General features: G+C 49.0%; 2 protein-coding genes across 3 annotated transcripts in view; one reads left to right on the top strand and one right to left on the bottom strand.

Annotated features, from left to right (window-relative positions):
• Positions 1-323: 323 nt before the first annotated feature.
• On the bottom strand, positions 324-3,163 carry Srarp (steroid receptor associated and regulated protein). The gene is given in 3 exon segments (XM_021201328.1): positions 324-488; positions 491-756; positions 3,094-3,163. Coding segments are annotated over 3 exon segments (501 nt in total).
• Positions 3,164-11,464: 8,301 nt separating this feature from the next.
• Positions 11,465-13,687, top strand: part of Zbtb17 (zinc finger and BTB domain containing 17) — a 21,163-nt gene continuing 18,940 nt past the window's right edge. For both annotated transcript variants that reach the window (XM_029540352.1, XM_021199914.2), the window contains exon 1: positions 11,465-11,583. The gene's annotated coding sequence lies outside the window, so the exon portion shown is untranslated. The remainder of the gene's footprint in view (positions 11,584-13,687) is intronic.

The raw sequence follows: 13,687 nt of genomic DNA on the forward strand, positions 1-13,687 counted from the left end.
TTGTTCAACCCTTCTCCTCTTCCAAGTTTCAAGAAAACCATGTTGTGGTGGCGGCAGGGGTGGGGGTGGGGTGGCAGCAGTGCCCAGGACACGTAGAAGGGGCTTGGTTGGCCTCGTGCCTGACGCCAGCTGAGAACTTGGCAGAGGAGGAGGAAAAGGACAGAGGCATAACTGGCTCTTACGTTTTTTGGCGCATCTAGTATGTCTTCTTGGCTTCAGGCTCCAAAGACTCCCGCATTCCCAGCCTGTCCCCACCCCCCGGCCCCCTACACGCCCTGCCTAGCCCCGCCCCCACCCCCCTCACCCCCACAGAACCTAGGAAACTACTCCACCTGCCCGCAGAGACAGGTCAGAGCCTTCAGTGAGTGTTTGACCTTCTCCCGGGTTGAATGCTTTTCAGTAGCTCCACGCTCCAAGGAGCTCCCCTTGGCTTCAGGATCATTCTGGGGACCAGGTAGGCTGGCAGGGAGGGGATGTGGAGCCCCGAGAGTCCTCTGTAGGGTGGCAAGGTATCCTTGACTCCATCAAGGGGTCTGCGACTGAGAGGAATGTTCTGAGTCCCAAGCAGCGTGGTTTCTCCACGGAACATAACGAAGGTCTTCATGGGCCCGGCGACACATCCCTGGTTGGCTCTCGATGCGTGGGGTGGCGCTGCGGCGGATGCAGCCAGGGAGACTTGTTTCCCATTTGCACAGTCAATAATGAAAGTGACGTGAGCTGTGGGCACTGCCGTGGGTGCGCAGACCGGCTGGATACCTGAAAGGAAAGGGCCCGAAGCTTGGGTTAGCACGGCCAACCACGCGTGTGTGTAGGCACACATGTGCCGTGGTCTGTATGTGGACAGCAGAGGACACCTCGTGGAGTCTGTTCTCGCCTTCCTCCCCGTGGGTCTAGGGGATTGAACTCGGGTCCTCAGCCTTTGCCCACTGGTTAGCTCCAAGTTTAAACCTTGTGTTCTCCCCTTCTCCCAGGAACCTCCCGCCTAGCCCATGGGTGTGTCTCAGCTTTATCTAGCTTGTGAACTGCCCAGGGAGTATCCTTACTCTCTAGTGCAGGGCCAGGGGGTAGGGAGATGGCTCAGTGGGTCCTTTCAGCGCGAGCACCTCCAGGCCCGGTTTCAGCATAAGTGGTTCTACAGTCCCAGTCCCAGTCCAGTGCTGGGGTCGGGGTGGGCACAGGCAGACTTCCGGAACTTGACGACTGGCTTAGTTAAGTCAGTCAGCTCCAGGTTCAGTGGGAGACCCTGTCTCAAAAGGTATTGTGGAGCCTGGCGGTGGTGGCACGCGACTTTGTGGGTGAGGCTCTGTGAGTTCGAGGCCAGCCTAATCTATGAGTTCCAGGACAGCCAGGGCTACACAAAGAAACCCTGTTTTGGAGAGGAAAAAACCAAAAAGGTATGATGGAGAGGGGGTGGAGAGATGGAGGACAGGGTTCAGCTCCCAGCACCCACATGGTGGCTTATAACCATCTATAACATTGGTTCCAGGGAATACATAGACACAAGGCATGGTACACATATATAGATGTAGGTAGAATAGTTCTATATGAAATAAAATGAATAAAGCTGTATTTTTTTTTTAATTTAAAAAAACTAAAGTAATGCCAGGCAGTGGTGGTGCACGCCTTTAATCCCAGCACTCAGGAGGTAGAGGCAGGCCGATCTCTGAGTTCGAGGTCAGCCTGGTCTACAGAGTGAGTTCCAGGACAGCCAGGGCTACACAGAGAAACCCTGTCTTAAAGAGAAAGAAAAAGTAGAAATGACCGACTTAGATGCTATGCTAGCCCATATAGTGTGCGTGCACACGCATGTGTATACACACACACACACAAAATTGACGTTCTGTCGTGCAGGCGTGTGGACCATACCGGAAATAACAAGGTCTAGATTCAAGAGGGAAGCTGGGGGAACTTAGAGGAGGAATATGAGGTTCAGCATAGGTGCCGGTGGCCTTTAGGGAGCCCCACAGAATCCTCATCCCCCCCCACACACACACACAATAAATAAACTGATATCCTGAGGTAGTGTGCCCGGGGTTCCGTTTTAAGTGCTCTACCATGCTGCCCCAGCGCTGAGCTCAGCACTGGGTAGAAGCAGGAATAAATGAAATAAAGTGGATTTATTCATGAGGAAACACTCAGAGCAGCACGGTCTACTTCCGAAGCCTGTGGGTTTTATTTCCATATCACGCATTTGCTGTGGAGACAGGCTGTCTTAGAGCACATTCCATAGACTGGACAGACTGGCCTTGAATTTCCAGAAATCCTCTCGCCTCTTCCTCCCCGGTTCTGGGGTTCCAAATGCCTGTCATCTGGGGCTGGAGAGATGGCTCAGCAGTTAAGAGCACTGACTGCTCTTCGGAAGGTCCTGAGTTCAAATCCCAGCAACCACATGGTGGCTCACAACCACCCATAATGAGATCTGACGCCCTCTTCTGGTGCGTAGGAAGACAGCTACAGTGTACTTAATTATAATAATAAATAAATCTTTGGGCCAGAGTGAGTGGGCCACCCAGAGCAAGCGGGGTTGACCTGAGCAAGCAGAGGTCCTGAAAAATTCAATTCCCAACAACCACATGAAGGCTCACAACCAGCTACAGTGCACTCACATACATAAAATAAAATAAATAAATTTTTTTTTGGTTTTTCGAGACAGGGTTTTTCTGTATAGCCCTGACTGTCCTGGAACTCACTTTGTAGACCAGGCTGGCCTTGAACTCAGAAATCCACCTGCCTCTGCCTCCCGAGTATTAGGATTAAAGGCGTGCGCCACCACGTCTGGCAGGGTAAATAAATCTTTAAAGTGGCCTTGCTGAGTAAAGATGAGTAAAAATGTTGGAGGCATGTATGACTTACTTCATAGACAAACAAACAAACAAACAAAAAACATACTCCCCAACACACACACATACACACACACACATATACATGCTAAAATAATTTAAACAACAACAAAAAAAGTAACTTCTGTAGTTATGCCAATGATACCCCAGGTCTCTTCCCACTGTGTGAAGTCCACGCCGCAGCCCCCTGCCCTGCTCACTGCCCCTCAGCTGGTCTTTTCCTCAGCGTGGAGCTGCCGCTGCCCCATCTTACCGGAGCTCGTCTCCACACTAAAATCCTTAAGGCTGGCTCTCCAGTTCCTGGGGTCCTTTGAGGAAGCCATGCGCTCCAGTGCTTGTCTGAAAATGTCTTTGGACAGAGGCTTCCAGAATGTATAAGAGCCTTCCTACCCTGGAGCCAAACCCTTCGGGAGCCCTTTGATCGGAAAGGTTATTATAACAACAGCTTGTTGGCTGTAGGAGAGGCTTCCTATCGGGCAGTTGCGATCTTTTCCCAGTGCAGCTCCTTCCTGGAGCCCTTTGGAAGTTCTCAGCCAGGCCTTGGTCCCCCCAGTGCCAGTCATTACCTGGCTGCTTTGGCTTTTATTTATTCACTTTTATTTTATTTAGGGGGAAGGGTCTTTTTGTTTGTTTGTTTGTTTTGTTTTGTTTTGTTTTTGTTTTTGTTTTTTGAGACAGGGTTTCTCTGTATAGCCCTGGCCATCCTGGAACTCACTTTGTAGACCAGGCTGGCCTTGAACTCAGAAATCCGCCTGCCTCTGCCTCCCAAGTGCTGGGATTAAAGGCGTGCGCCACCACGCCGGGAGGAAGGGTCTTAACAGCTGATGTTCTGGAACTTCTCTTGCCTCAACCTCCCAGTGATGGAATAACAGACATGGGCCACCGTGTCTGGCTATGTCACAGTATGTCAACACAAAAGGCGCAGCTCTCTCCTTAATGGGAATAAAAGTTTATTCGGCAGCCATTGTGAGTGATCGTGGCCTGGGAGCGCGGATTTCGGTTACCCTAAATTCCATGATTCAGTGTGGAGGCAATTTCACCAAGTTTCGGGAGTTTTACAGAACAGAGAAAGTCATGAATCAAAGCAAGTTTAAAATATATCGGTGGTGGGGCTGGAGAGATGGCTCAGCAGTTAAGGGTACTGGCTGCTCTTCGAGAGATCCTGAGTTCAATTCCCAGCAACCACATGGTGGCTCACAGCCACCTATAACGTGATCTGATGCCCTCTTCTGGCATGCAGTTGTACATGCAGATAGAGAACTCATACATAAAATAATAAATAAGTGTAAAAATTTAATTAAAATACACTGGTGGCACATTACCAGAGAGATGGAGAAACTTTTCTATAGGCTTAATATGCTATCTGTCATTTTAGCTTTTGGATTGGTGGACACTAGTTGTCTGCTAAATCTATAGATTCTAAAAGGTTTTTTGTCTGTTGTCATAATTTGTTATAGTTCTGACACAGGTTGAAGACTGTTCCAGAGGGCTGGAGTTTAGCCCAATGATAGGGTAATTAACCTCTGGATGGGCAACATTCCAGCATCTCCACTGTGGTGAGATTCTTTTTTTTTTCTTTTTTTATGGTTGTGAGCCATCATGTGGTTGCTGGGAATTTGAATTCCGGACCTCTGCTCACTCCCGGGTCTACCTCCCTTGCTCCAGGTGGCCCAGTGTTGAGATTCTAATCTACTGAACTCTGCATACAGAGTCCTTTCAGGAATTACCATTCACGGTTTCCATTACAGATGGTTGTGAGTTGCCTGGTGGTTGCTGGGAATTGAACTCAGGACCTCTGGAAGGGCAGCAAGTGCTCTTAACCACTGAGCCATCTCTCCAGCCTTGTTGTTACAAGAGTAGCTGTCATTTTAAATGAGGTGTTTTTAAATGAAAGTTCAAAAGGTTGTGAAATGACCCACAGGAGGTAGTTACTGACAACCACGCTGATGAGGCCTAGTGAAATCTGAGTCCCTTTTTCTTGATAGCCACACAAAGAATGGGCTCCAGCCTCTGAAGAGTCTCTTGGCATCAGTGTCCAAGTTCAGAGGTCCAGTATGAGTGAAGGCAAAGCCCACGCAGACCATAACTCACATTAAAGTCAGATGAGGGCCAGAGTGACCTTGAAATGTTCTGTTCATTTCTGGCACAGCATAGTAATGACTTCAGACATAAAATGACAGTTACTTTTGAATGATATATTTTTAGATATTTTCACTTACTTGACTTTTATTGTGGTTAATACATCTACACCATGGTCAAGGCCATGAACATCTCATATGTATTACCAAGGCAGACCTGACCATTGGGAGGATGGAACAGAAGAAGGCTGAGAACTGTCTAGGCAAAATGGAGTCAGGACAAGATAGTGTTAACCTTAGTCATTTCAGATACACAGAAAACATACGGTACATTAGGCACCTGACTGAACACGGGTAAATTACACTCTTGCCTTTTAAACCACATTTAAATCACTTACTCAAGATTTAAGTTATTCTAACAGATCCTTGAACTGGTTTGTTAGAAAAAGCATTCATATTTTGCCAGTGTAAGGCATTAAAAGCAGGACACTTATGACTAAGGAGAAGACACCTGCCAGAGGGTGAACTTACTTCCCTGAGAGAGATTTCAACTGACAAGACGAACTAACACCCAGGCAGGGATGGATTAATGAATGGTACATGTGACCATCTTGGACTGGACTGTTTATTGGCCTTCTATTTAAACTTTGATCTTCCTTCAGGTCCCCAAAGATGAACTCGAGGGGCTTCCTGGATCTCTGTCCCACTTCCCAGTGTGACCCTACTGAATAAATCTTCCTTTGCTTCCCACTTTTAATTTCGTTCTTTTAATTGGCTTGTTGTGGATGTGTGGACAGACCTGGCATGGCGTAAGTTATGATGACCTCCAAGTCACCTGCTAGAAGACAACCTGGGGCACAAAGAGGGCAGGGAGGGGAGCACCCAGCTCCTTAGAGGGGGGTGAGGGTCTTCTTTAAGTGTGGGGGGGAATGGCCATGTTCACTGAGTAGACAGAAGGTCCCACTAAGAATGTCCCTGCCAACCTGCAGACCCCGTGGTTTGGTTCCTGGCCATATAGAAAGGGCTTTGTATGCTTGGTTAGGGCTGTGGACTTGGAGAGATGGTTATCAGGATCCCACAGAGCGGCTCCATCTAATCCTATGAGGCCTGGAATTTGGAAAACTCTCCCTGATGAGAAAGGAAGGTGGGGCCTGCTACAGGAAAACCAGAGAGACAGGAAGAGAACCCCACCTCCCACTGCTGGCTTTGTACAGGACGAGGAAAAAAAAAAACCCACCACACCCTGAGTTACTCCACCTGCGTGAGCTCGCACACTTCTCCAACAGACTCCTCACACCAAGGAGTGGTCGGGTTTGCAGCAGGCACCAGTTGGGTGTTCCGTTCAGAAGATCTGGAGTTAATGGCAGGTCCCATAGGTTGAGGGTTCTACCCCCAAGACGGCTTGACATCCTTCAGATACCAATCTCAAGCCTCAGTTGTTTTTTTGTTTGTTTTTTTAAGATTTATTTATTTTATGTATATGAATATATATGAGCACATTGTCTTCATGCACACCAGAAGAGGGCATCAGATCCCATTGCAGATGGTTGTGAGCCACCGTGTGATTGCTGGGAATTGAACTCAGGACCTCTGGAAGAGCAGTCAGTGCTCTTTTTGTTTGTTTGTTTGTTTTTTGTTTTTCGAGACAGGGTTTCTCTGTATAGCCCTGGCTATCCTGGAACTCACTCTGAAGACCAGGCTGGCCTCGAACTCAGAAATCCACCTGCCTCTGCCTCCCAAGTGCTGGAATTAAAGGCGTGCGCCACCACTGCCCAGCTAAAGTGGGATTCTTACAACTCGGGTGAGGCTAATTTTTTGAGAACAGGGGATAGAGCTCAGGGAGACTTTGTACTGATTTAGCAGGGTGTATCCAACCTATTGCCTGAAGGCTGCACTCACAGTTATTCCTGAGACAATAGATACAAATGGCCCCAATCCAACAGTACTTACTTCAAATGTTAAGGCTCTCTCCACCCAATTATTTATTTATTTATATCACGTAGCTCTCACCCGTGAACTCTGTAGATGATGATGAATAACATCATTTGAAATGTCAAAAGTCAGACATTTGTTTTGCAACACTCTGCCTACTCTAAATACCTCTGAAGTCTACACCTTAAAAGTGTATGTGCGTGAGTTTATGTGCACTACATGTATATAGTTGCCCTTAATAAACTCACGCAGGCGTGTCGATCAGATCATTGTGAGCTGCCAAGTGGGCACTCAGAACTGTTAAATTTCAAACCCAAAGGTGGCCAAGGTGCCTATTTAACATATCAAAGCAGACTTGGATGCCAGGCTCTCCCTGCATTCCTCAGACCCTGTGACAGGAGGTGGCTGGCATGCCCCACCCTCTACCTTCTGAACTCTTCAGTCCACAGACGCTTTTCCCTACGTAATCCAGACATTTTGGTTGCTTGCCTTCTCTTGCTCCTTTTGTACCTTTGGCCTCCTGGTTCCTCCCTCTTCCTCCCCCCTCCCTCTCCCTGAATGGCTCAAAATCAAGACCACACTGGATTCTCGCAGATGTGCCTGCCTCTGGCTATGCCCTCCCTTGTATCTACAATAAACTTTCTCCTCCACCATACCTAGGAGCAGTCATGGCCTTTCCTTTATGCTTGCTTGTTCTCTCTCTCTCTCTCTCTCTCTCTCTCTGCAGTAAGTGCTCTTTTTTTTCTTTTTTTTTTAGGTTTTTTGAGACAGGGTTTCTCTATGTAGCCCTGGCTGTCCTGGAACTCACTTTGTAGACCAGGCTGGCCTTGAACTCAGAAATCCACCTGCCTCTGCCTCCCGAGTGCTGGGATTAAAGGCGTGAGCCACCACGCCCGGCGCAGTAAGTGCTCTTAAACTGCTTAGCTCTCCGGTCTTTTTTTTTCCCCTATTAAAAATTAAATGTGTAGCTAAACTGGCCTTGAGCTCTAAATTGCTGGGTGTGGTGCTGCATGCATTTAATCCCAGCACTCAGAGGCAGACGCAGGTGAAACTGTGTGAGTTCCTGGACAGCCAGGGCTATGTAGAAAGACCTTGTTTCAAAACAAAAAAACAAACAAAAAACCCTCAAAGCTCTCTACACCTGCCTGCCTCAGCCTCCAGATGGTTGGAACTACATTTGTGTGCCACCACACCTGAGGAATCTTGTTTATTGCTGGGCAGGGTGCATGCCTATATTCCCAGTACAGAAGGAGGCCAATCTCTCTCTGAGTTTGAGGCTAGCCTGGTTTACAGAGCAAGTTCTAGGACAGCCAGGACTGCACAGAGAAACCCTGTCTTTGTTATGGGGTCTGCTTAGATTCAACACAACTCAAACAACAGCTCAATGCAGATAATAAAAAATGTAATCAAGCTGGGCGTGGTGGCGCATGCCTTTAATCCCAAGGCAGAGGCAGGCGGATTTCTGAGTTCGAGGCCAGCCTGGTCTACAAAGTGAGTTCCAGGACAGCCAGGGCTATACAGAGAAACCCTGTCTCGAAAAACCAAAAAAAAAAAAAAAAAAATGTAATCAAGCCACTACTTATCTGTCAGACCATAGAGCAGACCAAGGGATGATTAGAACTGTGACCCCCCACTACTCCACACCAAGCCAGAATGTTACAGAGTTTTTAAGCTTGAAAAACCAGGAACATCTGTGGCAAGTCATAGTCACATTTTCCACCAATCAGGACTTAGGGACAGGGAGATTCCTTTCCTGTTTTATCTCTGTCAACTGAAACTGAAAGTAGGTTTTACAGTCCAGCCAGTCAAATCCATTTGTTCTTTTTGGGGTTAGGATCAGTCATGTTCTGGAACAGGCATGTCATTATGTTTTGGGGAACAAACGATAAATAATGGGAGCTGGTCAGCTATTGGGTAGTCCTCATCTCCCCTAGGGCCTGGGAACTAGAACTTAGCTTCACTCTTATCATTAAAATGGAGTCTGAAAACAAAATGGTGGTATTTAAGACAAGATTCCTTTCCTTGTTCCCAATATCTTTTGTTTTATTTATTTTTTTATTTTTTTATTTTTTTGTGTTTCGAGACAGGGTTTCTATGTGTAGCCCTGGCTCTCCTGGAACTCACTCTGTAGACCAGGCTGGCCTTGAGCTCAGAGATCCGCCTGCCTCTGCCTCCCAAGTGCTGGGATTAAAGCCTTGCGCCACTACTGCCCGGCATCTTTTTTTTTTTTTTAATTAAAGATTTAAATTATTTTATGTATATGAATGCACGGTAGCTGTCTTCAGACACACCAGAAGAAGGCATCAGATCCTGTTACAGATGGTTGTCAGCCAGCATGTGGTGGCTGGGAATTGAACGTAGGACCTCTGGAAGGACAGTCAGTGCTCTAAACTGTGGAACCATCTATCCATCTCCCAACTTCTTGAAAAACCAAAAACCAACTAACACAAAAGAAATCTTGCTTGTTAAAGCAGGGAAGACATGTGGGAAGAACAATAAAAGTCAGAATTTTTTTCTTAGTTTAGATGGCTTTATAGCACGGGTTGGCCTTCTTGCATTGCTTTCCTGGCCTCTGCCTCCTACATGTTGAAATTTCTCCTCAGGTGTGTTCCCTGCCCAGCCTTATCCTCTTCTAAATGGCTGTGCCCACACCCTGTGGGTTTTTGCTGGTTTAGTTGCCAAGGGCTCATTCATTTGTTTTGTTGTATTATATAAGATGACTTTTCCTTGGTTAGACACAGTGCTGGCTTCAAAGGATGTTCTAAGACCTTCTCTCCTTGTAGACCTAACTGAAACTGAAGGGTGATGGAGGAGTCTCATGGCATTAGCAGCCTCTCGCTAAGTAACTGCCCTCAATGGGAAGAGGGACGGCCAGCTTCTACTGACAAGGGGTTGGGGTCTCATTGAATTTTAGACTTAGGGACTCGGGACACAAGAGATCTATCTGTTCCACTTAGCCATCTCTATTTCCAGTTCCTAAGCATAAATCTTTGCATTTCCACACCCCTGGCCAGGCTATGAGAATGACCCATGTAGAACTTACACCAGGAATCCTTAGTGTGCGGAATCAGAGAGCTGCCTGTCTCTAGCCCCCGAGTGCCGGGATGAGAGGTGTGCATCACACTCGGCTAAGTCTTTGTTTTTTGAAAAGTTTTCAGTGAAATTATAGATAACAGGTAATAATCTGCAGTCCTGGCATAATGATTGAATACAAACCCACCCCCGGCTGCCAGCCCTGATCTTCTTCAGGCCCTTCCCATATCACTTCCTCCCTGGTAATGGAGCATGCATCCTCAGTCGTGCTGGGTAAATACTTTACCACTGACCTACATCTTTAGCTCTAATCTAACTTCCAACCCCAGGACACTGAAGCCTGAGGTTTCTGTACGATAGGTTGACTGGCCAATAAATCCCTGGGATTACAGACATGCACCACTCCTAGATTTTATTACTTATTGTTTACTTAAATTTATGAGTATTTTGCCTGCATGAAGTATGCATGCCTAATTCTTGCAAATACCGGATGGCATCAGATCTCTTGAAATTGGAGTCACCATGTGGATGCCGGGAATTGAAGCCAAATTCTCTGCAAGAGCAAAAGTGTTCTTAACCTCTGAGCTATCTCTCCTGCCAGCCCCCCAGCTTTTAGTGTGGTTTTCAAGATAGAGCTTGTGTTCTCATACTTGTGTAGCAAGCAAGCACTAGGGTCACTGACCCAGTCAGTAAACAGGGTCTGCAAGAGAGAGTGGGGACAGGGGCAAGAGATGCAAAGAATGGAGACAAGACAGGCTATCTGATCAAGGATCAATTCTCATTCATTGGAAGGCAACTATGGGTATATATGCACTTGCTGGGGAGTGCAGCAGGAGACACTTAACCACAAATGCAGGATATGTAGGAGAAAAACAAGATGTTATCAGAGTGTGTTCAGCTGTGGTGGGCTGCTTGCAAAACATAATGCTAGGAAATCAAGTCTCTTGTCAGGATGGAAAAATACCACCTGTAAGTAAATAGCCCGAGATGGCTTTAGAGATGACAGCTACTTTCTGCAAGGAGTTGGCTCCCAACAGGCCACCGAGTCATTTATTTACCCAGTCCAAGTAGCTGGGTTTGATCCCTAATACTCCAAAACAAACAAACAAACAAAAAACTCCAAAAACAAAAACAAAACAACAACAAAACCATAACAAAAAAACCAAACCAAACAAACAAAAACCCCAAAAAACAAAAACAAAACAAAACAAAAAAACAACAACAACAAAAAAACATAACGGGAATCACAAGTAGGTCCACATCTCTGCTTCGTCACAAAGAGGTGCGACTAATCCTTTTTGCACCGAAGTTTTCACTCCTTCCCAAGAGAGGAGAAAGAACTCGGTTGTATGGTGTGAGCAATGTGACAAGGACCTGTAACTAGCTAAACACAGCGTCCGGTGCACAGCAAGTGCCGCTGCAGCTCTATGGGGAGCGGGAAAATAAGGGTTAAAATGGGTCCAACTCCAGAAGTGCCCTAACGAACTTTCGGCTGGCGCGGCGCATGCGCCTGCCGGCGGTCGCGCACCTCGGACGAGCGAGCGCTGCGCCGGCGACGGAAGTCCCAGCCGGGAAGCCAGCGAGGTCGGTTCCGCCCGGCTCTAACATGGCGGCGCCCTTTGTCTGCTGTGAGGCGCTGCCCCCGGCCTTCTCGCGGCCGTGATGCACCTCCGTCTGTGGCGGGGTTCGGGACATGGCAGGTGAGGCCGGGGCGGCGCCGGCGGCCGGGGAGTCCCGGGAGGCGGGACCCGGGGCGGCGTGGGGGGGACCCGGGCCCGCGGGACGCCGGGACGGTTGCGTGGGGGAGGGGAGGCCCGGGCGGAGGGCGCCGCGGCGCCCCGGGGCGGCGGGAGCGGCCCGGAGGGGTGGCCGTGCACCCGCGCGGCCGACGGGGCGCGAGTCGCCTCCGGGGCTGGGTGACACCGCGGCTGGTGGCATCTCCGCCCCCGCCGCCGGGCTGTCACCGCCCCCTGACCCCGCGCGCCGGCTGCGGCGGGTGGGCGTGCTGCGGCCGCGTGGGGGCGAAGTGCGGGGCGGCGCGGGGCTGCTGGGGGCGACCTGGATGTGTCCCGGACCGGGAGTCGCACTGACCTCCCGTCACAGACCGTTCATTCATTCACTCATCCATCCCTCCATCCCGCTTCCCTCGTTCCTCTCCGCCCCTGACAGATCAGAAGTGCGGGCGGGAGGACTGGGTCCCCGAGCGCGACTAGGGTTCTCAGCTCCAAGCGGAGACTCTCTCCACCCCGGTTTCCTCATCCTTAAAGCAGGGGTTCTAATAAAATCTGTCTTCTGAGACGCGTGATGGGTTACGTGGTATATTGTCCAGGGCCTAGCGTGGCCAGTTAAGAGCGTGAACGCGTGGAAACTCCCTTGCTTTTGTTAAGTGTCATCACCGGCATCACCACTCAGCGCTCAGAGACTCACGTGGGAGAGAGAAACAGGCTTTCCAGATGTCAGTGCGCTGCATGAAGGGAGCCTAACTCGGGGAAACCTTACACAGTCTAGGTGAACTTAGGGAGTCCCAGTGTCCAAGAAAGCTGAGCCGAAAGGGTCCGTGGGGGAGTGAGGCAGAAGGACAGCACATCCTTAGTTGAAGGTGTGTTGTCTGTAAGAATGTTCAAGCTCCTCTTCCTCCGTCAGAGGTGCGTGGTAAAGTCAGCAGGCTCAGCTTTGGGGATGCTCCAAACCTAGTTCAGCACCCTAACTTTTAGGTTAATGGGAAGGCATTTAGGAAGCCAGTTTGTGGACCAGAAAGATCACAGGTTGAGGCAGGCTGAAGAGGCTTAAAGGAGCGGGCCTGAAATCAGTTAGAGATCGCTAGGTGCTGGGGGGTGGTAGCGGTGAAGAACTTCTTTAATCCCGGCATTTGGGAGGCAGAGACAGGTGGATCTCTGAATTCGAGGCCAGCTTGGGGAACAGAGAGAGTTCTAGGACAGCTAGGGCTTCACAGAGGAACTCTGGAGGGAGGGAGGGAGGGAGGGAGGGGGGGAGAGAGAGAGAGAGAGAGAGAGAGAGAGAGAGAGAGAGAGAGAGAGATCGAGTTAAGTATAAGGGTGGTCTTGGGTAATTTTAGGTTAGATGCAGGGTGGGAGGAGATAACTGGGAGGTAGAATTGATAAAACTTGGTGACAACTTGAGTGAGAAGCCAGAGTCATCAGGTTTGTCCCATTCTTCAAGCTGTACCGTGCGTGCTGTGCGTGTAGATCAGTGTAGATCAGAGAGGACAGCTTGATTGGGTTCTCATCTTCTACCAAGTTGAGTCAGAGTCTCTGTCCTTCCTGCTGTGTAGAGTAGCGGGCCGGCTTCCTGCATCCTCCCGAGTGTCCTTCCCTCTGCCTGGCAGCTCTCCCTGGGAGAGCTGAGATCACAGATGTGCCCCACTGCATTGTGGGCTTTGAGGAATCAGACTCAGATTGTCACGCAGACCAGGCTGGCTTTGAATTTACAGAGATCCACCTGCCTGTGCCTCCACACCTAGTGGGAAAGATTTAATTTAGATGGGTAGGGAATGTGTGCTTGAGCAAAGGGAAGCCTGAGGTGGTGTGTGCCTAGACCTCAGCACTAGGGAGGCCAAGACAGAACTGTGGGTATGTAGTTCACCGATGATTCACTGTATAGCCAGAGCCACACTGCAAGCTCTAGGCCAGCCTGAGTTGTAGTGTGAGACCCTGTCTCAAGAAACCCCAAACCCCACCAAAAACATTGACATGAAGCTCTCTGGTGGTGATTTTTTGTTTGTTTGTTTTGTTTTTTTCGAGACAGGGTTTCTCTGTGTAGCCCTGGCTGTCCTGGAACTCACTT

The sequence above is a fragment of the Mus pahari genome, chromosome 6 (assembly GCF_900095145.1).
Source record: "Mus pahari chromosome 6, PAHARI_EIJ_v1.1, whole genome shotgun sequence".
In the NCBI taxonomy this organism is placed as follows: Eukaryota; Metazoa; Chordata; class Mammalia; order Rodentia; family Muridae; genus Mus; species Mus pahari.